This window comes from Microtus pennsylvanicus, chromosome 4 (assembly GCF_037038515.1).
Source record: "Microtus pennsylvanicus isolate mMicPen1 chromosome 4, mMicPen1.hap1, whole genome shotgun sequence".
In the NCBI taxonomy this organism is placed as follows: Eukaryota; Metazoa; Chordata; class Mammalia; order Rodentia; family Cricetidae; genus Microtus; species Microtus pennsylvanicus.
In genome coordinates, this window is record NC_134582.1 from 77,210,824 (window position 1) to 77,236,085 (window position 25,262).

General features: G+C 47.0%; 1 protein-coding gene across 2 annotated transcripts in view; it reads left to right on the forward strand.

Annotated features, from left to right (window-relative positions):
• Trpc7 (transient receptor potential cation channel subfamily C member 7) overlaps positions 1-25,262 on the forward strand; it is a 118,744-nt gene that overhangs the window by 42,763 nt on the left and 50,719 nt on the right. The window contains exon 4 of one of the 2 annotated variants that reach the window (XM_075970930.1): positions 21,740-21,904. The exons of the other annotated variant lie outside the window; for it this stretch is intronic. Coding sequence (XP_075827045.1) covers positions 21,740-21,904 — 165 coding nt within the window. The remainder of the gene's footprint in view (positions 1-21,739; positions 21,905-25,262) is intronic. 2 annotated transcript variants of the gene reach the window in all.

A 25,262-nucleotide genomic window follows, 5' to 3' on the forward strand; every position in this document is an offset into this window, starting at 1 on the left:
ACTCATTGAAGGGCTCACAGCCAAGGGGGCATATCAAGGGCTCACTTAAGGACGTATCTGCCACCCACCTCCGAGAGCAATTTCACCTTATGAGAAATCAGAGATAAGAGCCTCTATCCCTCATGTCGCCTTGCACCAAAGCTCTACAGTGATGAGGCTGTGCCCTTCAGCTACTTAAAACCACCCTTTATCTCTGGCTTGTAGCTACTCAAAATGCTTCATCATCTCCTTGGGCCATAGCCAGCTGAGTAGGCCTGCTTGCTGCCTATCTCAGTCTCAAATACCCTTCTCAAAGGCCTTCCTCTTCCACAATCTACTGACTCTAAATAAGCTTAGGGCATTTCCAGGCACACCCTCTGGAAAGGTCCAAGGACCCTAGATCTCAATTCCAGCTCAACCTTGATCCATAAAGCAAACCCAGGAGACAGTATGTGGTGACACTCGGTGACTGTCACAGAGATCCAGAACCTGTCTTTAGTGAAGTATACAACTTGTCTAATGGAGAATACAGTCTCACTTCTCTTCCTCCTCTCTATTGCTTCATGGCCTGTGGACTTAAAGGGGTGATGTCTGCCTTCCCTGGGGAGCTGTTTACCCAGGGTCGCCACACAAAGGCTGATTCAACTGAGGGAACCAGGTAGCTTCCTAACCGGACAGCAGAATTTGGTAACATCATGAATGTGGTATATGGCTTTACAAGTGTAAAAGATGCTAGAACAGAGGGTCGTGGAGGCTTGTGCGGTGGTTGCTGGGCCAGGTATTTGCATGCAGCTGTGAAAAGGAAGCCCCATTTGTAATAGAGACCCTGGGATGCTGGAGATGCCAGGATCTTGGGACATCGCCCTAGGCAGCTGTTTTTCCGGCAGGGTCCGTGATGTTTTCAGTTTAGGCTTTTCTCCTCTCAGATGAACTTGGATTTTTCCCAAGATGAAGACTTCAGTCTTACCCTCAGGGCACCTTTCCTATTGTCCCAGTGCACAGCAGGAGGTTTCTCTTAAAGATGCTATTCAGTAATTACAGCCACCCATCTTGTCTGTAACTCTCTCCTTTCCCTTCCAGTTCCCACATTCGTCAAATAGTTTTGCTCCCTTTACTGCACTGTCTCTCACCCACAGATTCAAATAAAAGCCATGAGAAGTAGCCCTTGCCTAGCCTACAAGCTCATGTCTTGAGATTTCTTCTAGCAATGTTGCCAATAATTCTGAGCTATCAGATCACAGGCAGAATATAGCTAAGTTCTTTACCAGAAAAAAAAAAAGAGAAGCACGGACAGTGTGCTTATGACCCTACGAAGACTCAAGAGCTGGGCCTCCCCTGCTCATTCTGTCCTAAACTCCCACGAGGATGGTCCATTAAGCTCTGCATATAGCGTTTTAGGGCTTTTCTAACTCTAAGTTACACACACACACAAATTAATCTTGAAAAACAGCTCAAAGGTCTACAGAGCACACGATCATCTTTAATACAACAGCAACCCCACTCCATACCAATTTCGTATGTTAGTTACTTTCTCATCTTGAGACAAAGATACCTAACAAAAGCAATTTAAGTTGGGCGGTGGTGGCACACGCTTTTAACCCCAGTACCAGAAGGCAGAGGCAGGTGTATCTCTGTGAGTTCGAGGCCAACCTGGTTTACAGAGGGAGTTCCAAGACAGCCAGAGAAACTCTGTCTCAAAAAGCAAAAACAAAACTTAAAGAAGAAAGAGTTTATCTCACAGTTTGACTGTTGAGATCATGACAAGGCAAAGAAGCAGGGGAGTCACTCTGCATCTGTAGTCAGGAAGCAGGAGAAGCTGGTGCTCAGCTTGTTTTCTTGTGTTTATTCAGTCCACCCAGCCAAGTGGAATGGTTACAGTGCACATTTGGGGGAGCTCCCACCTCAATTAACCCAGCCTAGGAACTCCTGGGCAGATATCCCCAGAGGCTTGTTTTCTAGCTGATTTTATACTCTGTCAGTTTGACAGTCATACTAACCATCACACATACCAAGCCAGCAACCTCCACAGCTCTTTCCCTGATGCTGCGCCTCATTTTGAGATTCTTCTATAAGCACAGGGACAGAAACTCATAAAAATGTGTCCACGACTCAACACCATGTTAGTCTTTCCTCACAGGGAAACACTGAGGGGGAAGCAGCTCAGTGGGAGAGTGTCTGGCTGCCGGGAAGATGGAGACTTGGGCCAGATGAACACCTTGCACTCACTTTATAGACTTGTCATAAATGGATCCATTTTTCTACTGGAAAAGCTGCTAGAAGGAAACAGAGCCTGCTGGGCAGCAGCACTGCAGGGGAGCTAGGAGCGTGGTGGCACGGTTCTCGCTTACCCGGTATGTGGATATAGACGCTAGCCAGGGGCTTCTCCGGAAAATCACATGCTGTTCTAACCTTCCAGAGCCTCGCAGGAAAAAGAGAAAGTGAGGTCCAGCAGCAGCCACAAGCAGCTGGCATTGTCCCCCGTGTGCATCCTCCATGGACAGGACACTGGAGAGAGGGCAAATGACCTCTGTTGAGTCCCATTTCATTTCCTTTGTCTGCACAAAGCACAGGCAAGGCCAGTGAACAAAGGGGACCTGGGGACAGGAGGCCGTTCCAGAGGACACTGGAGGGGCCAGGCAGACAGGCACATGCCCAGGCAGACATTCCCCCACTGTGCTTCCCTGCGGCACATTGTTCCAGCAGATGCTCAGCATCGAGATGAGAGCAAGCAGCCTGGCTGGTCAGGCGCTACCCCAAGCTGCACTACGTGAGGCTGCCCACTGCCAAACCATGTTGGTACCAACGCGTCAATCATCCGCCTCTTCAGGGATTCCTTTCCTCACTTCCATGGCTCCAGCCTGGCCACGTGGCACAAAAGTGCCCAGTGTCCATTAATCACCTGGCTTAGAAGGGCTGTCTTTTACTCCAGGAAGTGTGGTTTTCCCCAGCAGGAAATGTTAATGGAAGAACGAATAATCAGAATGAATATATATGACTCATGATCCCTTTTCTGCCTGAAACACCTCCTAAGAAAAGCGGTAGGGAAGTGCCTGGCAGATGCCTACTTCCCTGTGTCAAAGTCTCAATGCCCTTTATGTGTGTAATTCCATCTTAGGACCTCAGTTTTCGCATCTATATATAAGAACATTTAACCTTAGAAACAATCTTCAATCTTTATTAGCACACATAATCTAAGAAAATTGTATGAACACAATAGATTATCCAATTGACGATATTTATCATGTTGGCTTTGTATGCAGAACTACCCCTCCAACTAAATGAACTAAATGAGTTCAGTACCACTATTTACAATATTTTGGGCCAGGTCATTATTTTTTTTTCTGTGAGGAATGCCCAGGGCATCACCCCCCCTCAACTGTACCAACCAAAATGCATCTGACTGCAATCTCCTTCTGAGAACAAGGCGGACAGAAACACCCTCTGTGGGAAATTCTGGACTCATTTCCAGACTCTGGGCTACACAACCCCTTAGTTCTAAGTCTCCAGGATAGGAACCATCGCTATCCAAGGACTTTGTACCTCTCTTCCCTAACAGAGGCACCTGGGAGCTCTGTGACTGAGGCCTGTCCCTAACCAGTCCTGAACAGTAAGCCTTGAGGGAAGCGCATCAGTTAGTGCTTTTAAAGCTCTCAAGAGGTTCTCAGCTTTGGAGCATGAACTCACAGAAGGTGGGAGTCTCTCTGGAAACAGTGCACATCCTGTCTGTCATGTGCTGTGTTCGGTGGGAAACCAGAGGCCTTGCTGCTCCTCCAATTCTGTAATTAGGACTCGTGATTAAAAACACATCTAGCAGAACCTAGATGACGCTCAAGGCTGTCCCTAGAATACAGACTCAACATTTCCAATGCCTCTGCTATAAACTCTGTCCCTTTGGGCTTGGGAACCTCAGGAAGCATCTTGCTATTCAGGGAAACCCTGGCAATCTCAGGTGAGTCCCAGTGGGTCCTGCAGTCAGAGGGAAGCAATGGGGACTCTGCCTTCGGGTCTCACATCAGGAAGCACTGGATACTCACAACTGGTCTCAGGCACGCTCTCTCATTAGACTGAGTTACTACTACATCCCCACATTCCACCCTGGATGGAGGGACACAGTATGTGGAAATGCCTGTAGGCCCCTCTGCCCTCCTACAGGCAGCTTGTAAAATGCCTGACACAATTTTCTCTAATGACAGGACACTACTGTTAACTTGCAGAAGGGACCCCTGGTCTTGGAGGTGAGAGCTGCCACTGTCACCACAGTTCAGAGCATGTCTGCCTTTTTCAGCTGTTTGCTGCACATGAACCATTGTGTAAAAGAAGAATATTTTGGAGCACTTTTCTCTTTGGTTACCACGTTTCCTGTGCCTCACAATTTTAATGGGCTCAACTGTATCCATTGGGTCCTGGGCTTGTTGCAGCAGACTGAGCTAGATCACGACTGCATTCGGAATTGAGGGTCAGTAAGCAGGAAGGAGTCTGACCGGTTTTTAACACAGGAACAGAAACTCCTCTTCATCCCCAAGAACAGATGCAAACCATTTACTATCACAACATGCAAAAAAATAAGAACTATCTTCAGATTATCATTTTTACCCCATAAATCAAAAAGATCTTGACTTCTGGCTAACTCTAAATAGACTTAATGCTAAAGAAAAATGTACATTTGGATCATATTTTTTGGTTCTAAATTTCCATAGATTTAGACTTTAAATGAGGAATTGATCTTTCACAAATTCCTTCCATTGTGTCCCATAATGCCCCGTTCCTTTTTAGCACTCATCTGTCTAAAGACACTTGCAAATCCTTTTCATGGAAGGCGAGTTTTGTAAGTATAATTGCAGATGGAAAACTTTGCTTAATATGGATGTGTTAGTTAATGCAGTCTGAGCCACAGTTGACATCATGCCTGAATGGTATTAGCCTCTAAGTGATCTTCCTGCATCTTCTCTCTCCCTCGTACACACACACACACACACACACACACACACACACACACACACACACAGAGGCATGCACGCATGCACACTCGTGCCACACAGTAATCATATCAGGTCATGTCCAAGCTTAAATCTGCTATCTCCATATAAATGAGGAGCTCAGTCTGTGATCATCACTGAGGCTGGGCTCATGGCTCACAAATGGTCATGAGGGTGATGTCAGGACAAATTACAGAAGTAGGATGGAGTAGAGAAGCCAGTGGTGGCTCCCCAGAAGTCTATGGAGAGTGCCTAGCACTGGAGGAGTCCCGCAGTAAGGCGGGGTCCATGTTAAATGCAAACTACCTGCAAGGAGAGGCCACTACCTCCCAGGCACGTCTGGGCAGAGGGGCTCCCATGATGGGGATTCTGTTGTCTTTCTCTTTGAGTGAGCCTTCAGCAACCTAGACTCCAGAAGCCAAGGGTGGGTGCTCTTTCCTGGTCGGGGGACCCTGGCAGTCTGGCAGCTTCTTTCCCTTCAGCACTGTCAACCCCACCAGCCCAGGACCCACCCTGCCACCCCGCTATCCTGCTACCCCGCCACTCCCAGGGCCCACCCTGCCACCCCCGCCACCCCCTATGGCCCACCCCGCCACCCCCAGGACCCACCCCGCCACCCCCAGGGCCCACAGGCTGCTCTGTGGCTTGGTTCCTGCCTTCCTCACTCTCATGTCACACTGAACTCCCTTCTGACCTCCCCCATGGTCTAGCCCTCCTCTTTAAACACTCCACACTCCACAACCCCATCCCTTCAGCTGTCCTGATTCAGAACTGTCTCTCAGGGGGCGTCCTGATCACCCCATCTCAGCATGACGTCACTGTCTATCCCTCCCACACAGCCACTCCTCCATCCCAATGCCGTCATTTGTGGGGAACGTGATATGTTTATTTAGTTATTTAATTTTTTTCACTCAAACCCTCCAGTTAGAGTCTACACTGTGTCCTTAACTTCGGGCAGACCCAGGCAAGTAGTCTCAAAACTACTGAGATAATTACTGAAGAAATGAATGAATCACACCTGAGCTTTTATCTAGTCTTTTCAGTGAAGACAACAGAACCCCAGGCTCCAGGTGAAGGGCAGTCCTAAGAGCTGTGGGAGGGGCTCGTGGGCTCTGAGGCTCTAAAGGGGAGGAGCAGAACTGGAGCCCCAGGGTCTACATTAACCACCAAGCACCTCACTCTCAAACTCCTAGTCCCTGGAAACCAGGTCATGTCTGATGGCCTTAGCGTACTTTTAAAAAATACTTTGAACATAAAAATTCCATTTAATAAAAAATATTAGTGATTTGATCTCCAAATTGCAACTGGAGAAATAAAAAATTAATCTCTAGTTATTATATACTTGTTAGTATACTTAATAACCAATGTAATACGTATGCTAATTATGGAAGAGTCTTATGAATCACCCTCTTCTACTTCTTATTCCACTTACTAACTGGGTGCACCCTGCTGACTGCTCTAGCCACTCCCGTTTTGATGGATGTCAGCAGGTAGAGCATGATGGGAGCAGAGATCTGCTCAGCTGACTGTGAACCATGTGCCAATCAATAGGATCCAGCCTGTATCCGCTAAAGGGCTACACACGGGGACCTGAGACCAGCCAGACGGTAAAAGAGACTAAGACAAAAATGCTGGGGAAAGAGTCATGGAGAAAGAGGTGGCTTTGAAAGTGGGAGTCAGAAACGTAAGGAAAAATAAAGCTGTCCCCAACACAGGGAACATGGGCTTGCAGATGGCCGGGGGGGGGGGGGGTGCGCTGGGGAGCAGGAGGCAACATGAAAGAGGGAGGAAGGAAGCCTGGAGTAAGAAAAAGCCTGGCTGTCTGGGAGGGGCTGAAGGACAAAGTCTCCTATAGAACGGGGCAGGGCTGTTCGGGTGACCTCTGCAGACAAGAGTTCTCATATCGCTTATCTTGTTTCTTATATGACATGGTGAAAATAAGGAAGATAATTAAAAGTAAGGCAATAACATGCACTCCTGTACCTCAGACAGCAGCTGCTTTAATTTGTTTTCAGTCGTCTAATTCTTTCCTGTGCACATAGATTTGCAGACTTCTAGCTTTAGAGTAAATGATTTTGTAATTCGATTCGTTATTAGAATGGAACTGTTTTTCTGTATTTTTTCATAGGTGCTCTTTTCTATGCTAGCAGACAACCAATGTGCCGTTGTATATGTTTTCCTTATTGTTCACACTTGAAATATACTTACATTTCCCTATAGTCTCAGCTACATTTGCCATTACTGTGACAAATACCCACCATGGGGCTGGAGAGGTGGCTCAGCAGTTAAGGGCACTTGCTGTTCTTGCAGAGGACCCAAGTTCTGCTTCCAGCAGCCGTGCTGGATGGCTCTGTAGCTCCAGCTTTAACTGTGAACTTGACACAGCCCAGAGTCACCTAAAGGACGTCTCAGGTGAAGGTCTTCCCACATCACGTGGTCCTGGAGGCACAGGGCATTATCTTGATAGTTTATAGGCATAGAAGGGTCGAGCTCGCTGTAGGAGGTGCCTTTCCCTAAGCAGATGGTCCTGGACTATATAAGAGAGTTGTTCTTAGTCCAGGAGGGAGAGCCAGCAAGCAGCATTCCTCTGTGGTTTCAGCTTCAAGTTCCTGCTCAAGTCCCTGCCCGATTTCCCTCCAAGATAGGCTATGGGCATAAGATGAAATAAGCCCTCTCCTCCCTGGTTTGCTCTTGACCATGGTGTTAGTCCCAGCGACAGAAAACGAACTAGAATCGGTGCTGGGAGACAAAAGAGGGGGTGTGGGAGTCTGTGGACAGCGCTGTGTCCAGGGAATGAATGTGTGGCGCTATAATTTCAGATATAGAAAATACCAGCTTCTAAGTCAAGCACCAAGTCAGTCCAGAAATGTCTGTGAGAGTCTGGTCCGCCAATCATAGGATGAATTGCTCAGATCCCTAACTCACCCCAGCAGAAGTATAATTCCAATAAGGGAAGAGGTGGAAGCCATTTTATAAGCACAGAGGACTTGCTGGTAAAAGCTGGGCAGCACTGAAGGAGGCCTTAGGGCCCCTCACAATCGGGGTGGACCGAGAGAGGCACTCGGGAAGAAGGGAGTGGAGGAGTCCCCTGGCAGGTGCCAGCAGAGGCCACCCTCCTCTTCACACACAGGCTGCACTCTTGTGCCAGCTGCAGCCACTCGGCTTTCTAACAGAGAAGGTAGCTCGTCACCTCACGTCATACAGCTGGGAAAACGCCATGCAGAGACCCAGACTCACACACATACAGAAAAGGCCTCTCTTCTGAACCCTTAGCCACCACATGCACTGCCACACTGTGCTGGCCCCAGGTGTTGGGAAAGCCTTCCTGCTCAGGAGGCTGGCAGAGGAGTCCCTGCAGGAATTTACTGGGAACCCTTGCTCTGCTTCCCAGAGGTCTGCAGAGGTACCTCACTTCTCACCAGCTCCTCCCCTTACCATCCTCATCCAGCTCACCTGGGTCACTTTCAATTAGAGCAGCATCATTGTACATGGTTAGTGTTTATCAGTTGTTAATTGTTTATGTGTATTGTGTTTTGTCCCCATGTGTGTCTGCATGCCACATGTGTGCCTGGTGCCTTCAGCAGCCAGAGTGGGGTATCAGATCCCATGGGACTAGATTTACAGACACCAGTGAGCTGCCGCGTGGTGCTGGGAATTGAACCTGAACCTGGTTTCTCTGCGAGAGCAATAAGAGCTCTTAACCACTGAGCCATCTCTCCAGCTCCACATATGGCTAATAAGGACCTTTGTTTTGTGGGCAAAGGGAAGTGCTGACTGACTTGGAAGCTGCTTTTGGTGACCACCGAGGTGAAATTTAGTGGAATTAAGATCCTTTAGAGAGGGTTTACAAAGACAGATTTCAGCCACCAAATCCATTAGCATCCATTATGGCTCCTAAGCTGTTATCAAACCACTGCCCTGAGGGAGCTGATGGCTCTCTGCAGGGACAGGGGACACCCACAGGCTCGCAATGGCCCTCATACTTGTAATCTATTGCATTTGCAGACAGGGCAGTTATCCTCAAACCTCCTTACATAGCTGTTAAGAGATGTCTTCCAAAAAAAAAAAGAGAGAGAGAGAGAGAGAGAGAGAGAGAGAGAGATGTCTTCCCAAAATAATTGAATGCTTCCCCCAAGAAATGCATGTTTCTGACCAAAAAAAAAAAAAGCCCTTTTACTGTGATGTGGAGAAAACCTCCTATGAAGCAACCACCGTGTGATGGCTCGGAGCCACCGAGTGAGCCTCTCAGTGCTGCTTTGGTCACCTCACCCAGCGCAGGGACTGACGTGGCATGTCCTTCTGACTATGCCTTGCTTTATTGGTTGATGAATAAAGCTGTTTTACTTTGCTCGTGGACTTCTAGTTTGTAGTAAGTTCCAGACTATGGCACCTTGCAAATGTTCTCTTTAATGAACTGACCAGACCCACAGTCAGTGCTCATCAGGGGCCGGCTGTGGGTCTCTGAGTGGCAGGTGACACACAGGCCACTGTGGTGCTGTAGGCTACTAATAGGAAAGGAGGTTTATCCTAACCTAGACCTGTTGTCAGAATTACTGTATCATTCATGCAGTTTGATACGTTATCTGGATATGCTTATAGATAAGTTAAATACATGATGGCTGGAGATGCAGGCATAACTAGTAAGAATACAGATCTCGCGGTGGCAGGCACGTCTGGCCTCACATCCTGGCTGTATGGCCTCAGTTTCTGAGCCTCGGTTTCTTCATTTGTAAACCAAGAGCTAAAATTAGATCTATGCCATAGGCTCTCGTAAGGAAGTAATCAATACAACCATGTCATTCAGAGCCTCTTAAATATATGCAAGCCACGGTGAGTCGTGCCCACTTTCTGCCTTCCGTTGCGGATATGAATCTGACTCAGTGTGCCCACCTGGCTTGCCAAGAAATCCCATCTCAATCTGGGCTGGGCATTCTCTATTTGGGCCTGAGGATCCACCAGTACAACCATAGGAGCACTCTGACTTGTGCCCCCTGTGGATACCTTAGCCACTCCAAATGCTGATCCCCACCATCTGGCCTAGCTGTGGCTCCCTGTTGTCATCCAACGTCTTTTTAGAGCATCCAGAGTATGTTGGGAGAGCGGGTGCCAGGGATGGGTACAAAGCAGACAGAAATCCCAAGTCTCCAATATATCCCTATGGAAAAACCCTCCCAGGGCGATGGTGCTATGGCCCTGAATGTCCACAGAGAGCATCCTTGGCCCCGCTCTCCAGAGCACCACTTAATGACACCTGTGTACACCATCCACGGGAGACTCCCAAGCCCTTCCCTCCTCTCTGGGTCTCTCCCGCCCCGCTTCGGTGGGCCTGCATCACCCCAAATGCCCTGCAATCTGGGAGCCACTTCCTGTTCTACAGACACAGGGCCCTCCTGGCCATGCCTCAGGAAACCAAAAGCAAAAGCATTCACCTCATCTTTCAGGATGTGTCTTCAGCTAACAAAACAAAGCAAGCTCATCTCCCAAGCATGCCTTTTCAGATGCCAACCACATGCACAGGGCCAAAGGAGGAATGTACTTGTGGCTCAGGGCAGGGCCAGCAGCGCTGGCTCACACTGCTGTCCATGGAAGGGAGACTAGGAAGGAAGGAGAAAGAGCGTAAGGGAATAGTTATGGGAGCCACACTTTATACAGAAGGTGGAGAAGGGGAAGAATATGGGTGAGAGGGGCTGGGATGTGGAGGGCATGGGGAACAGACAGGACACAGGATGAGTCTGAAGGCAGAGAGGGTGTGAGTGAGGAGCAGGGAAGGATCTCTGGCCCAAGTCTCCTAGAGGAGATTATGTGGAATGTTGGGCATGGAAACTGAACAAAAGTGCTCCAGTTATCTGTGAGGATATACAATCTAAAGGCTTAGGAAAACAGGTGACAGCATCGCTCACAGTTACACGGCCCAGTAAGTCTAGCAGGGCTCAGCATGTTCAGCCTCCGTGAGCATCAGGCCCAAATGTGATATACACAAACTCATACCACACACAGGAAGGAACGATGGATGGAAGGAAGGAAGGAAGGAAGGAAGGAAGGAAGGAAGGAAGGAAGGAAAAAAGGAAGGAAGGAAGGAAGGAAGGAAGGAAAAAAGGAAGGAAGGAAGGAAGGAAGGAAGGAAGGAAGGAAGGAAGGAAGGAAGGAAAAAAGGAAGGAAGGAAGGAAGGAAGGAAGGAAGGAAGGAAGGAAGGAAGGAAGGAGATAAAGCAGGGAGCTACAACGGGGAGGGACAGGTAGAGGAGGAGTAAGGTTCCACTTGGACAGTGTTGAGGAAGATTGTGTACAGGACAGCTTTAGGAGGAGGTCAGCAGGGATGGCAAGGCATTTAAGGAGAAAGTGACAGGGTGCAATGTCGGTAAGTACCAGATTACCAACAGTCTCACAGATATGGGAACAGACAGGAAGTTGTTTCTCATCATGGAAAGTGGCCGCTGGTCTGGCCCCTTGTCCAGCTGCATAAGGCCCCGTTCTTAAGAGAGCTGCATCCTTGCCAGCCGAATATTCCTCCTTCCCTGTCTTGGAGTGGTGGAAAGGCTGGAGATGACCAAATTTCCCATCAGCCAATGCACCTCCAAGACTCTGATCTTCCCTCTTGGACCTTAGAGCCTAGGGGCAGTGTTTGCTGTAGGCTTGATATCGTGTGACTAAAGGCCACCCAAGCCACGTCTGGAAAGAAACATAAAAACAATTCTGCATAGCTCCAGATGGCTCTGAAAATTCAATTAAACCCACAACTAGCCCAGGAACCTTCCCCATCATAATTATATTATTGATCATTAACATTTAAAGAGGCTGCAAACAGAATACTGGACACTGCAATAAATTATCATTGTCCACGAGGCAAGCTCAATGAATCAGCTGCTCCTGGAGCCTTCTGAGACTGTCTGGTGCTGTCATTTAGAGGATGTTGCTCTATTCTTCAGTGCATGGGGTACAGCAGGGGTGGCAGTGGGGGCAAGGCTATATACATAAAAACTTCCTTTCTGGATATCTGGTCTACCCCTGTAAAAAACAAGGCTGCTGCAGCTTCTTCTAGCACCCGAGGCACTGACGCTCTGACTAGTGTTCAGCCTCCATCTTATCGTGGCATTTCTCAGAGAAGAGGAGAGAACATTAAAATTATCCAAAATGGAAGACTTGGGGAATAGGGTGACCACGGTGTGTATGAACAAGGCAAACTAAACCAACATCTACTGAGTGTCAATCAGGGATTTCTGCCAGGTTTTTGGTTAAAGCCAGTGCTTCTCAACCTGTGGGTTGCGGACCTTTGAACAACCCTTTCATGGGGGGGGGTCACATATCAGAAATCTGCATATCAGATATTTACATTACAATTCATAACAGTAGCAGAATTACAGTTATCAGGTAGCAACAGAAATAATTTTCTGGTTGGGGGTCACCATGACATGAGGAACTATATTAAAGGGCTGCAGCGATAGGAAGGCCAAGAACAAATGGTGAGCAGTAATGTTCTTTAGACACTCAAGTGTGAACGGAGAGCATAGCATAAAGAGCTATTAGACACGCCTCTAAAATGCCTTAAAACATGAGCCTCGTGTGGAAAGAGGTTTGGGGGAGAGAAGGGATGGCCAATTCACAGTCTGACAAGGGGGAGAGAAGTCGGCAATCCTTGCCTTGGGTGATCAGAAGCAGAGCCATGGTGCCCAAGCCTGGGAAAGAGCAGCAGTGAAGTAGTGGACTCTGTCAGTGTACCTGGGGCACAATTCTCAGCTGTGAAATGGTGAACACTATCAGTGTGCCTGGGGCACCATTCTCAGTTGTGAAGTAGTGGACACTGTCAGTGTGCCTGGGACACAGTCCTCAGCAGCTGTGGCGACAGACTGCCCTGTAGGAAAAACAAACATAAGGAAAGAGACATTTCTGATTGATAGTAGTGATCTAGAGGCAAAAACAAAGGAGAGGGGTTGGCTGTCTTTGCCCTACAGAAAAGTCCACATGACGAGGAGCAGTTTGGAAGAATGCAACCTCCACACCCAGAACCACAGAAAATCAGCTCCTGAAGAGTGGTGGGCAGAGGGCTGGCCGCACCTGGCTTCAGCACCAAGTACTAACGGGAGAGCAGGCAGAGCTTGAGTGCAGAGCTGCTCGGGTTCGCAGAGGCTTGCCCAGGGTGTGCAGCAGCCTACCTGGGGCTCTTTGTAAGCAAAGCAGAGTTGATGGCCTGCACCCAGGCCATTTAAGAGCAGGTGGAGTAATCTGGAGATGAGAAGCTGGGAATGTAGCTCAGTGGTGGAGAGCTTAGTAATGTGTGAAGGCCTGAGTTTGACCCCCAGCACCACAATGTGTGTGTGTGTGTGTGTGTGTGTGTGTGTGTGTGTGTGTGGTGTGTACATACAGAGGAGTCTGTAAGACTGCCATCCAATCTGAAGGGACTTAGTACCATAAGGACTGAGAAGTTAATGGACACCCCAAAGGTAGGGCCTTAAGCATCTTAGAAGACAGACTCTGTATTCTGTGCTTACAGGTGTGTGCCAAGTACCAAAAGGCATTTACCACACATCTGGTGTGTGCAAGGACAACTCCCTACCAACAGAGACGTTTACCACACATCTGGTGTGCGCATGGACAACTCCCTACCAACACAACCCGGTTTATATTAGGCGCAGCCAAGACCTAGAGCATCAGGGTCACACCCATATCATTTCTAATTCTTAACCAATGTCTATTCAATTTTTCAACATTTACATCTCAAAATGTAACAACATTGGCAACCGTCACATTTTGTAAGTTTGAGAAATACAAAATTTAAATTTAAAAACTGATGGCACCAAATCCCAAGTATATGCCAAATCTATATAAAAATAAGTGTCAGGAAAACTAAATATGGGCAAATATGATATGCAAAAGTCAGCATTGTATAAATTCATAGGAGATGAAGTTAATTTTAAAGTATAATTTTAAAATAATCACATAAAATGAAATACAATTTTTTACATTCTTTTTACATTCAAAGTAGATCTAATGTATCATTCCCAAGTCATGCACACAGTGATCAGAAAAAGAAATCTGAAAAAACCTAGAAATATTAAGATATAACCCTAAATGATTTCTCATAGACTCTTGCATCCAGTGCAATGATCTAACATTTTATCTGCTAATACAAGGGAGTCTTGTGAAAACAGTGTACCCACCCACCCCACCTGAGCCCCATCTGCCTCGGCTGGAATTTCTATGCTGGTCGCACTTAGGGTTTGTATTTGGTGAAAGCATTTTCAGTCTGTCTTTGTCTTCTTTCATTTCCCTAAACACAGGTACAAATTCCATGCAGATTTCCTGTATTGCCCGCCATCAATAACTGTGAGCCTGTGCTCTTGTTGATAACGAGTTTGAATTAAGAATCAAAGATTACTCTTGTAAGAAATAAAATGTTGCTTTTAGTGATGATCAAATTTCTTTCTCAACTTACAAACTACCAAACAAAAGTTCTCTGTTAAGAAAAGACAGCTCTGGCTAATTAAAATTGCAGTGCATGGCAGAAGTGTTTTATAATTATGAAATAAAATGTGTCAGCGAATATTAAGACCTGCCCATAAATCACAAACTGGATCCATGTTTCTAAGCCAGTGAGAGTTCCCATGAGTAAGCCCTGGTTGTGACCGATTAAAGACCAAAGAGGTGTCTGGCTTGCTCACAATCCTTGGGACCAACACTGGCACCTGGCAGGCCCCACATGTCTCTATCCATGGATCCTAGAACCCACAGGGCAGAACAGCCACAAGAGTGTTACAGGGGTATCCAACAACCTAACCAATTATCCAGTCTCAGCTAACACTCAGGGAACTGGAACCACAGCTCTGCCAAGTAGGATGTAGCAGGTGGAGTTTGGCCAGGGGTCTGAGATTCAAACGAGGTCCCTCACCAAGGCAGTTTTTAGGGCTGAGTATGAGTTATTTTAAGCTGTAAATCTCCATGACCTTTCATGAGACTACAGGCAGAAGACAGATCAGACACTGGGGCCATCATGAAATCAGTCCCTGATAGTCTTGTCCAAAAGTGGGGGGGAGAGCCCAGGGTTTTGTCTTTAGCATGATAACTTGCTCCTTCTAAGAGGACAGAATAGGAATAAACTGGTTTTGAGCCATCCCCTTGCATATTCCCGGTATCTGTCTGCACTGGAAGTTGGCTGACCAATGAGTAGGTGCTGAGAGACAAGAGTTCTACATCATCCTCAGTGGCATGCAAACCTGGAGAAATCACCACCCCTCTGCCTTGACTTGTCTGATTTTAAATATACCTTTTAAAAATACAGGAAAACAGTTCAAAATGTTACATTTGAAGTCACATCAGCCTGGGTTGAAAACCAGATCTTGTTATAAACAATCACTTGTGTAGCTGGCTACAAGCTAGTGACTTCTGTGTATCAGGCCCCTCTACTTAAAACAAGGGTATAGAATTCACACCTCAAGGAACTGATATGAGAGTTTTCTATGGCTTCAAAGTGTTTGAGAGTTCCCTTTAGGTTTCTTAGAGAGAAGTCTGGTCCTCAGTGTGACAGTGTTGAGAGGAGATAGCCTAGTTCAACTGAATTAGGTCATAGGAGCATCACCCTCCGAATGGATCAGGTTGGTTGCAATCAGGAAGATCTAGCAAGAGTGAATCAGGACTAAAGAAAGGCTGCTCCCCTCTGCCCTCTGGCTTTCTGTCATACTGTAAGGTCTCTCCAGCTCCATCTCTCAACTGATACCATCCTCCATGTTGTGATTTAGCCAGAAATTCCTTACAAGAGCCAGAACAGACGATAGGGTCATCCAATCTTAGACTGACAACCACTAATCCGTAAGCTAAATAAACTCCATATCTTTCTAAGATTCCAGCTTAAAGTATTTGGCTATAGTAACTAAAATAAATTGACACAGCGTTAGACAACATAATGACTAGTAAGCATAAGGCCTTACATGGAAAATATTCAACGAATACTATTCATCTCATCATTGTAGTTATGATTATAAAAATATGTGATTTATGTTAAAATATTGAATTGATTGTAGCATACTACTACATAGAGAAATTAAGCAGTTCTCATCCAATCTAAATATTAATAATCAAGCCCTATATTAGACTGACATTTTAATTTTCCCTTGTACAACCAGATAAAAGCCTGCCTTAGTTCCTGACACTTCTCCATATCTGTCTTTTAGTAAAGATGTGAAGGCAAGTAAGTGTTCACCAAACCCTGAGTAACAAAGGACTGTTATATTTAGAAAATGTTCTGGGATGATGAGTCACCAATAAAATCATGGAGCAGATCCTAGGGGGACACAGGAGAGCATTGCAATCATTGATCAACCAAGAGAAGCTTGCCCATCACTAAAGTGACATACTCACAGGGGAGTAGGTCTTTCAAGATTACAAAGGACAAATCACATGCAAACACAAGAGTAGCTATCCACACTGATAGTCATGAACTATGGTGCTGTCTTTTAGTTATTTTTCTATTGCTGCAAAGAGGCAACTTATAAAAGGGTTTATTGAGGCTTACAATTTTAAAGGGTAAGAATTCATGGCCATCTTGGCAGGGAGTGGGGCGGGTGGGCAGGCATGATGCAGGAGCAGTGACTGAGATCACATCTCATCCACAATCCTGAAGCAGGGGAAGCTAGCTGCAATGGCCTAAGCTAGTAACACACCTCCTCCAAGGCCATACCTCCTAATCCTTCCTCAAAAGTTCTGCCACCTGGGGACCAAGTATTCAAACATAAGTCTGTGGGAGGCCATCTTCATTCAAGCCACCACCATTGGCAAGTGAGTGGCAAGTGAGTGGAGACCCACAGGAGTTCAAGACATCTCTGGGACTGAGGAACTTGGCAGGACTTGAAGGTGAGCAGGGAAGTAGATCTTGAAGGCTGATTAGGACCTGAAAATCTGGAAGAGCAGGATGGAATTTGACAACAGACAAGAGGTGGTTACTTAGGCCATGCTTGAGAATGTAGGTGCAGAGCTTGCCTAGAGATAAGGGTTCAGGAAGGTAAGTACCACAGACAACCCTAGAGAGTTTTCTAGAGGCAGGTCCATTTCTTCTTTATGTCAGTTAAGGAAACAGCTCCAAGTGAGGTGGAAAGAACTGCTTAGCTGTGCAGAAAGTCCTCCTTGTGACACTGAAAACACAGACATGGTCATCTAAACCTTCAGGAGGACCATGGCTTGACAGTTTACCCTGATTGAAGACCATGTCTTATAAATCACTAAATCCCAGTGCTCTATTCACCTCCAAAGGCCAGCCAAAGTTTCTTGCCGCCTACATCACTTAACAGTCCACTCCCTGCTCAGGAACAAGTGAAATGCCGTTAGTTTTGTTCCCTGAACCTCCACCACTAAGACATAAGTTGGTTCATGAATGACAGTCTTCATCAGAAAAGCATTTCTTGGTGAGAGATGATAATGAGCCATAAGTACAGTCTTCACAGAAACCTGCCAATCTGTGACATTGTGTAAATAATTCTAGTTGACTTAAAAAAAACTGGGAGTTGAGAAGTAGGAGACAGTCTTTATGCCTTACTATAGCTGGAAAATAAGGATAGAGCTAGCTCTTATAACTTAACCTGTTTCTCTTTATCTACATTTTGCCTGAGGATTTTTACTTTTCTTTCCTTCTGTATATCTTACTTTCACTAATTATCATGTCTGGCTGACCTGCAGCTGCCTGGCTTCTGGCCCCAAGCATGTATCTTTCTTTCTTCCTCATTCTCTTGTCTTCTTCTCCCTTCTTCCTAGATTTCTTCTCCTACTTATTCTCTCTGCCTGCCAGCCCCACCTATCCTTTACTGCTTAGCTATTAGTCATTCAGCTCCTTATTGGACCAATCAGGTGCCTCTCTTCTGCCTAGCCACAGGCTATCAGCTCTTAATTAAACCAGTCAGATGTTTTAGGCAGACAAAGTAACACAGCTTTACAGAGTTACACAAATGCAACATAAAAGAAGGTAACACATCTTTGCACCAGTAAACAAATGTTCTACAGCATAAACAAATGTAACACATCTTAAACTAATATTCCACATCACCACTGGCTTGTTTTGATTTACTGCATTGTAAAGCAACACTCCTTTACAGAGTGTTTCCAGCACTCATCCCATGACTATCCCCACGTGAGAGAACACAGCGAAGATGGAAAGAGCAGAGGCCAACCCGCTGGCAAATATCTGGCCAGACTTGGAGCCCAGGTAGCCCAGCCACAAGCCCTCCATTTCCTACCCACCACCAGGAAAACCTCGGGACTTGTCTGGGCCTTTTATCTGGGCTGTGGAAGTCAATAGCTCAGAATACAGTTCCCTGAGTATTTAATAGGTAGTTGAGGGATTCTTGCAGATCCTCTTCAACTATTATTGTTAAACATTGGCCATTTCCTTAAAGGTGAATTGAAAGCAGGAGAAAGAGTGACGGGAAGGATTTTCCTTTGAGGTGTGAAAGAAAAGAAGCCACAGACTAATTAGAAGCAAAGGGCAGGCTAAGGTTTAGCAGACATGCCAGGAGTCCCTGCGAACACAAACGAGCCTCACAGCCTCAGCAGGCCAGCCGTACCTGAGGGGAGCGTGTTTGAATGAGGCTTTAGCAGAAAGTAGTTTTGAATGCAAACATTCCATTAACAATAACTGTGGTGCCAGTGGGCCGCCAGGATAATAGGCTTGGGATGGATCTGAGAACTAGAATCAAGCACATTTGGTCTTTCGTGCCCTTGGGGTCCTATTCTCAGGCAGGTGAATCCCAGTCCCTTGTCGGGAGAATTTGGTCTCAGTGTCACAGGCTGCTCTCCTGGTGGTCTGCCTTCTCTCCGCTGCAGCACCCACTCTCTGCAGAGCTTCATCCAATTACAGATCTGGCTGGGCCTCGCTTCTCCCACAAAGCCGCTTGGCCTCATGTAAACCCACCTCAAACACTCAACTCCAGCTCATGACAGACTTGGCATTCACCAGGAAAGTCAAGGCAATCATATCAGTTCTTCCCCATGCTCCAGGCCAGAGTGATGAGGGCAGGAATGGCTCAGGCAACGCTCTAAGCACAGTGTGCCTTTTGCTCATGCTGTCCTCTGTGAGTTAGATAACAAAGGAAGCAAGCCCAAACCTACACCCATCTCCCGAGTTCCATCCTATTCTAGTTGTGGGCTTTTCCACTGAGCCTCCTCTGACCTTGCTTCTGAAGCTCTTCTTCCTGCTTTTGTTTTGTGGTTTTGTACCCTTGCACAGAGTTCCTTTGTGTTCCGATGGTCAACTTCTTTTCTTACTCTTAACCTCCTTGGAACAGGGGTGATATTTTCCTGTGCTGTAGAATAACAGAAGGAAAATTCTGTGATACACACTGAATTATCTGTCACCAAGTTATCTTCTGAGGCCTGCCATGAATATAGAAAAGTGCCCACAGACAGGCGAGCATCAATTTGGCTTCAGCTATTAGCTGCTGTCAACTTCCCGGGAGCGGATTATAAAGTCTATCTAGAAATAAATAGCAAACTGGAAGCTAGGTTGCTTTATTGCGGGGAAATGAATGTGCCTTATGAGAATCAGCCAAGGTTTGGTCAAGGGCAGACAGGCTCCGGTCAAGGGCAGACAGGCTCCGGTCAATGGCAGACAGGCTCCGGTCAAGGGCAGACAGGCTCCCAAGAGCCACCTTCTCTTAGTTGAGGCCACTGTCTTGCTGTCAGGGGAGCAGGAGAACATGGGGGTAGATGGCTCACACTTATTCTCTCAGAACCCTGCTGCTCAGTCACAGAAGTCATGGAGTAGGATCTCCCCAAAGAGGCTAATGTAAGCATGGTGAGAGCCTTCCAGGGCAGCGACAGTGTAGAGAGCGCCACAGGGGAGTCATGTGACCCTCCTCTACTCTCTCATGGGCATAAGCCCCACACTCTGTTAGGACTGCGTCTCCAGAACAGGACCATTTCAGCGCCCAGCAAAGGCAGAGTCCTGGAAATGACTGCCCCTGTGTTTACCCAGCATTCCGCTCTCGATCCATGTTAGGACTAGACCCAGAGAATTCCAGTAGCATTTATATGACTTCCTGTCACTTGCTCCACTTCTCTGGGAGGCAAGGGGCCAGGGTATCAGAGCAGTGGTATCTCCCTCAGTCTAGGAGAACCTTGAAGGGGAGACCACAATGGCCGCTGTGAATCTGATAATGCAACAAGAAGCCTCGCTGCATTTAATACTCGGGTAGCAGTATCATGGGGGTCAAACAGCCATAGCCAGCATCCTTACAGATGGTCTTTTGAGGCTGTAAGTTCCCAAAGATGGAGATATATGTACACTGCTATCTGCACTGAGAATTTCCAATAACTCCATTTACGTTGTTCTGAGAATGAAGAGGGAATGCCTTGCATTTCTCAGTCATTGTGCATGCTCGTTCCTCAACACCCAGTGAAGCCAATGGGAGGGAACGGGGTCCATCACACTCGGGCTAAGCAGTGGGGAAGCTTGTAAGGGATGCCCAGTCTGTCTTCTCTCTCATGGGACTCCTCAGCAGGGCCACCAGATGGGCCTGCCAACAGCGAACAATGCCTTCTGTCTGCCATGGACAAAAACAAGTACACCAAATTTTCTCAAAGTTTTTAGCTTAAATGCTTACTATCCGTTTCCTCTGCCAGGACCCAGGGTCAGCTCAACAGATGGCCAGGAAGCAACAACTGTCCACAGGAAAAGACGGCTTTAGTGACAGCAACTCAGTCAATGTGCTAGATGGAGCAGAATAAGGAAGACTGTCTACAAAGACACGTCTTTGCACATCTAAGCATAGCTCAGGAGAGCCCCAGACAGGGACAAACACCACCATGGCCCTATTGGCATATCTTCACTCTTTTTGTCTTTCTCCTTTAACTGGCTTGTTTGGAGAACAAGTTTACACAGTAAGAGCACTGTCCATGTGACCCCAGTTATAAGGAACTGCCTGCTAGGTGTCCGTGTGACCCCAGTTATAAGGAAGTGCCTGCTAGGTGTCCATGTGACCCCAGTTATAAGGAACCACCCACTAAGTGCATCCTTGCCTGTCAGCAGAGCCCCAAATACCCAAGGGACAAAACTTCAGGGGCCATAGTCCAATAGTAGTACCAAACTGGGGATAAAGTGGCCACTAGAGGTTCATTTATAACTTAACCATTGGAACCAACAGTTCCAGAAGGAGGTGAGTGATGACCCCAAAGGAAGCCCCTACATGGAGGCACACTGTGTCAGTATCCCAGCACAGAGGCACACCACAGGCCATGCCCAACACCGGATCAGTGGGGAAGCTCTGTAGAGTTCTCCCAAGGTTTCTGGAGATGCTGTGAACATTTTCCTCGGCTGCACAGGAAACATAATCCCTCACTTAATCCCCAAGACAGTGTGATAAACCCTGCTTTGCCTGTGAGAATATTGAGGTTAAGTAGCTTGTCCAGGGGCACCCAGCTAACCAATGGTAAAGTACAATTCAAAGAGAAAATCCTTACTCCCAAAGCTATTAGTGATTTACACTGTGTAGCTTGGTCCTGAGCTCTGTGCCAAGATAGACTCTCTGATCAGACAACCAGCTTGGACGAGCGACAAACATTCACCTCAAAGCTGCCCTTTCCTAAGTCTGAGACTTCTTCAGGCCCTGGTTGATCAGTCGTTCTAAGGAGGCTCTGGCCTTGGCCTCAGCATCCCCAGGTCAGAAGCCCCACCCACGCCCGTGCCCTCCCTCCGGTGCTTGCCATGGCTTCCCCGGCTCCAATGTTCCTCCTGGGTTGTGTACTGTTCAAGTGCTATGACGCCATTTTCCTGTTCGCATTTTGTTTTTGTTTTTGTTTTGTTTTTACAGTTCGTTGCTCACCCTAACTGTCAGCAGCAATTGCTTACCATGTGGTATGAAAATCTCTCAGGCTTACGTCAACAGTCTATCGCTGTGAAATTCCTGGCTGTCTTTGGAGTCTCCATAGGCCTCCCTTTTCTCGCCATAGCCTATTGGATTGCTCCGTGCAGCAAGGTACAAACTGCTTAAGGTGTGCATGTTGTTTGCAGTTATTTCTTCTCTTTTCTTAGCGCTTCCTTTAAGTCAGCGGAAGAATTCTTCCTGTGTTGTTCAAGTATTAAGTTGGAGCTAGGGGAAGCACTTGCCTAGAGCACATAGACTCGGGGTTTGAGCCCCAGTACCACAAAGAAAGATGAAAAGGAAAGAAGGAAGAGAGGGCAGGAGGGAGGAGGAAGAGGAAGAGAAGCCCTGATAGAACAAGGAAAAGTAGAAAATCCACAAAAAGAGAAAAAAGATCTCAAAATCTGTCTTTAATTATCAGTTTTTAGAGGGAAAGACAGGTGAGAGATGGGCTGTTATGACCTGCAGGGCATCGCTGAATGAATAAGCAGCAGGACAGAGCCAAAGTCCCTTCCCTCTACATCTACAGCATGTTGAGTGTGTGCTCCAGCTCACAGCACACCGTCATCACGGTGTAGGAACAGCCATTGCTCCCTGAGGACTTCCTCTGTTATATGTTCTTCTTGGGATAGTCCGTTTCACTCCCTGATTGCATTAGAACACGTGAGCTCCAGGAGCTTCTTCAGAAATGAGAGCGACCCAGAGGGCTGAGGGCTGAGCACAGCCCATGCCAGGCCCTGCAGACTCGCTGCAACGTCCGTCAGCCTCCATCAAGAGGTTCTGGCCCACATGGCCAATGAAATAGACTGCAAGAAGAAATGGGAGGAGCATCTAGAAAGTATGGGACTGAATTTGTGCCTAGGGAGGAATATCAGAAAGGCAGAGGTGAGAAGAGGAGTGGCCCTATAGGTTCTCTGACGCCTGTGCCGCTGTGGGCTCCACCTTCCTCATGGCCCAGGCATTAGGACCGGAAAGCACCCACACTCCAGCTCCAGGAAGAGTTTGTGCCCCAAACACCAAATCATTAAGAAGCCTTGAAACATGCCCCATGGGGTTAAGATTATCTTCAAGGCTCTCAAACTACATTTATCTAGGGACGCATTTTGAAAGGCATTGAGCTCAGGTGACCAGCGCTCAGCGGAGAAGAACACAGGAGTCTACAGGGAGACTGCTCCACAGACACCTTGAGCAGCTAATGCGGTTAACACCGTGTTGCCACTGAGCTGACTCTCCTGTCAAGTCCACTAGTGGGACACTCGGGTCAGAATGGTGAGGCCAGGACTTCAGACTGCTGTTCCCTCCCCCGCGACCAAAGCAGCCAGGAAGGGAACTCAGTGCCTCGGTGTAGGTAAGCAGTCCTCGAGGCGGAGCAAGCTTCTCCCACAGACAGAAAACTCCAAGACTGAACTGTGTGTCCTCAACACTGAGAGTCCTGTTTCTATGGCAGCCTCATGTCATGGACTTCTAAGTCAAAATTCTCCAAGCAATATATATGTAGGCAGGGTCAGGATTTTATTTGGTTTTATTTTCTGTCCTTTTTTAAAATGTCGGAGAGTGGCTAGACCTGAACTGGAGTGTCGTGGGCCACAGGCTTCAGGCACATGTCTTCATGCTGTGTCTTGAAACTGCAACCAAGCAGTCTGTAATGGATTGAAACACCCCTGCCCAAACTACACACACACACACGCATAGAACCTGTGTGGCCAGGAACATCTGCATTTACTCTCTTGGGTCTTCAAGCACACTCCTGAGAGTTCAGTCATTAAAATAACATGACTGAGGAATTGCTACTAGCTCCCCCACCCTAACAAAACTGACTGGGACAGCTTCCAGGAGCCCAGGGCTAGCGAACACCAGCAAACATCTGCACCTCTCTCTGCCAGGTGCCTTGTGAAAGATCTAATTCTTCATAAACTTGTGGTAGGTCTGAGAAGACTCACAAATAACATACACATGTCCAAGCCCACCCCTGAAAAGGTCTATTTGTGGGGAGAGCATTCTGGGCATCCCAGGCCCAGGAAACCCGGAAAGCTAGCACAGCATGGACATGGAAGGTAGAGCCACAGGCATCTTCCGAAACAGCACGGAGAAATTACTGCCGCAAGATCTAGCGCTTGACTGGGGCTTCCTTTTCTCTTCAGAAACTTGATTGACAGTTAGTGCTCCAAAATCTTTCACTAAGACCAAAGAAATAAAACACTAGTGACAAATATAAGCTGATCATGAAGCCACTTGTCCTTTCAGCACATTTACGAGACTCCACGTCTAAGTACCACTGGGTGGGGGTACAGTGGACACGTGACCGACAGGCCTGAGTCTGTCACACAGGGTGACTCTCGGTGGCATCACTCATTACAAGGCAAGAGTCCCTCATTAAAGTGTTTGTCAAGCTTGCTTTGAGGCAGCTAAGGGACAGATAAAAGAGTCAAGATATTTTTAGTCTTTCCTTCTACCACTTAAAAAAAAATCTTTTCAAGTTTGGCAGAGATGTTGCTGGGAGTTTCAGAGAGGTCAGATCTTGCTTGTGACAAAGCCAGCCAGTTCTAAGGGCTCCTGATGCACAGAGAACCATGTCCTCTCAGGAGGAGGCACTGGGAGGAGTCTCATAGGCTGATCTTCCAGTGAGGTCACTGCCTTCACAGCTATTTCTGTAGTCTCATGAAAACACAATGTCATTCCAGGGATTCCATGTTCCAATGACATTATCACGTGCCTAGATATTAGACTGCCATATCCATTTATAGATGGACTTGTAAAATGTCACTGCCAAACTTCACTAACTGGATCATGTCCATCAGCATGTAGTGACTGCTAAGAGGCTCTGTTCTCAACCTAATGGTGCATTCTCTTCATAGACAACTACCAACACTGAAGCTATCAGATTAGCCTTCTGAGACGAACTCATTAATTTCCTATTGAACTCCTAAACCTGTCTTTTCTACTATTACATTTTAAGTTTTGGGGGTCCCTAAGAAACAGAGTTAAATAAAGAGATGAGACAGCCAGGTATATCAATAGCAGTTCAGTAAAAAGATGATGCAGCCAGGTGTATCAATATAATATCAGTTCAGTAAAGAGATGACGCAGCCAGGTGTATCAATACAATATCAGTTCAGTAAAGAGATGACGCAGCCAGATGTATCAATACAATAGCAGTTCAGTAAAGAGATGACACAGCCAGGTTTATCAATATCAGTTCAGTAAAGAGATGAGACAGCCAGGTGTACCAATATCAGTTCAGAAAAGAGATGATGCAGCCAGGTGTATCAATAGCAGTTGAGCTTGCTAATTTGTCACCTGACAAGCATGAGCAAGTGACAGGCGTGTGCAGGCGAAGGTGAGTGCAGACATGGGTAAGGGGCAGGCTTTCCAGGATCGAGAAAAAATTAATAGAGACTTTGTTCATCGTTCCTCACTGTCGTCACCAACACGGGTATGGCCAGGAAGGCCAGTGAGTTCCTGAAAATGTCGG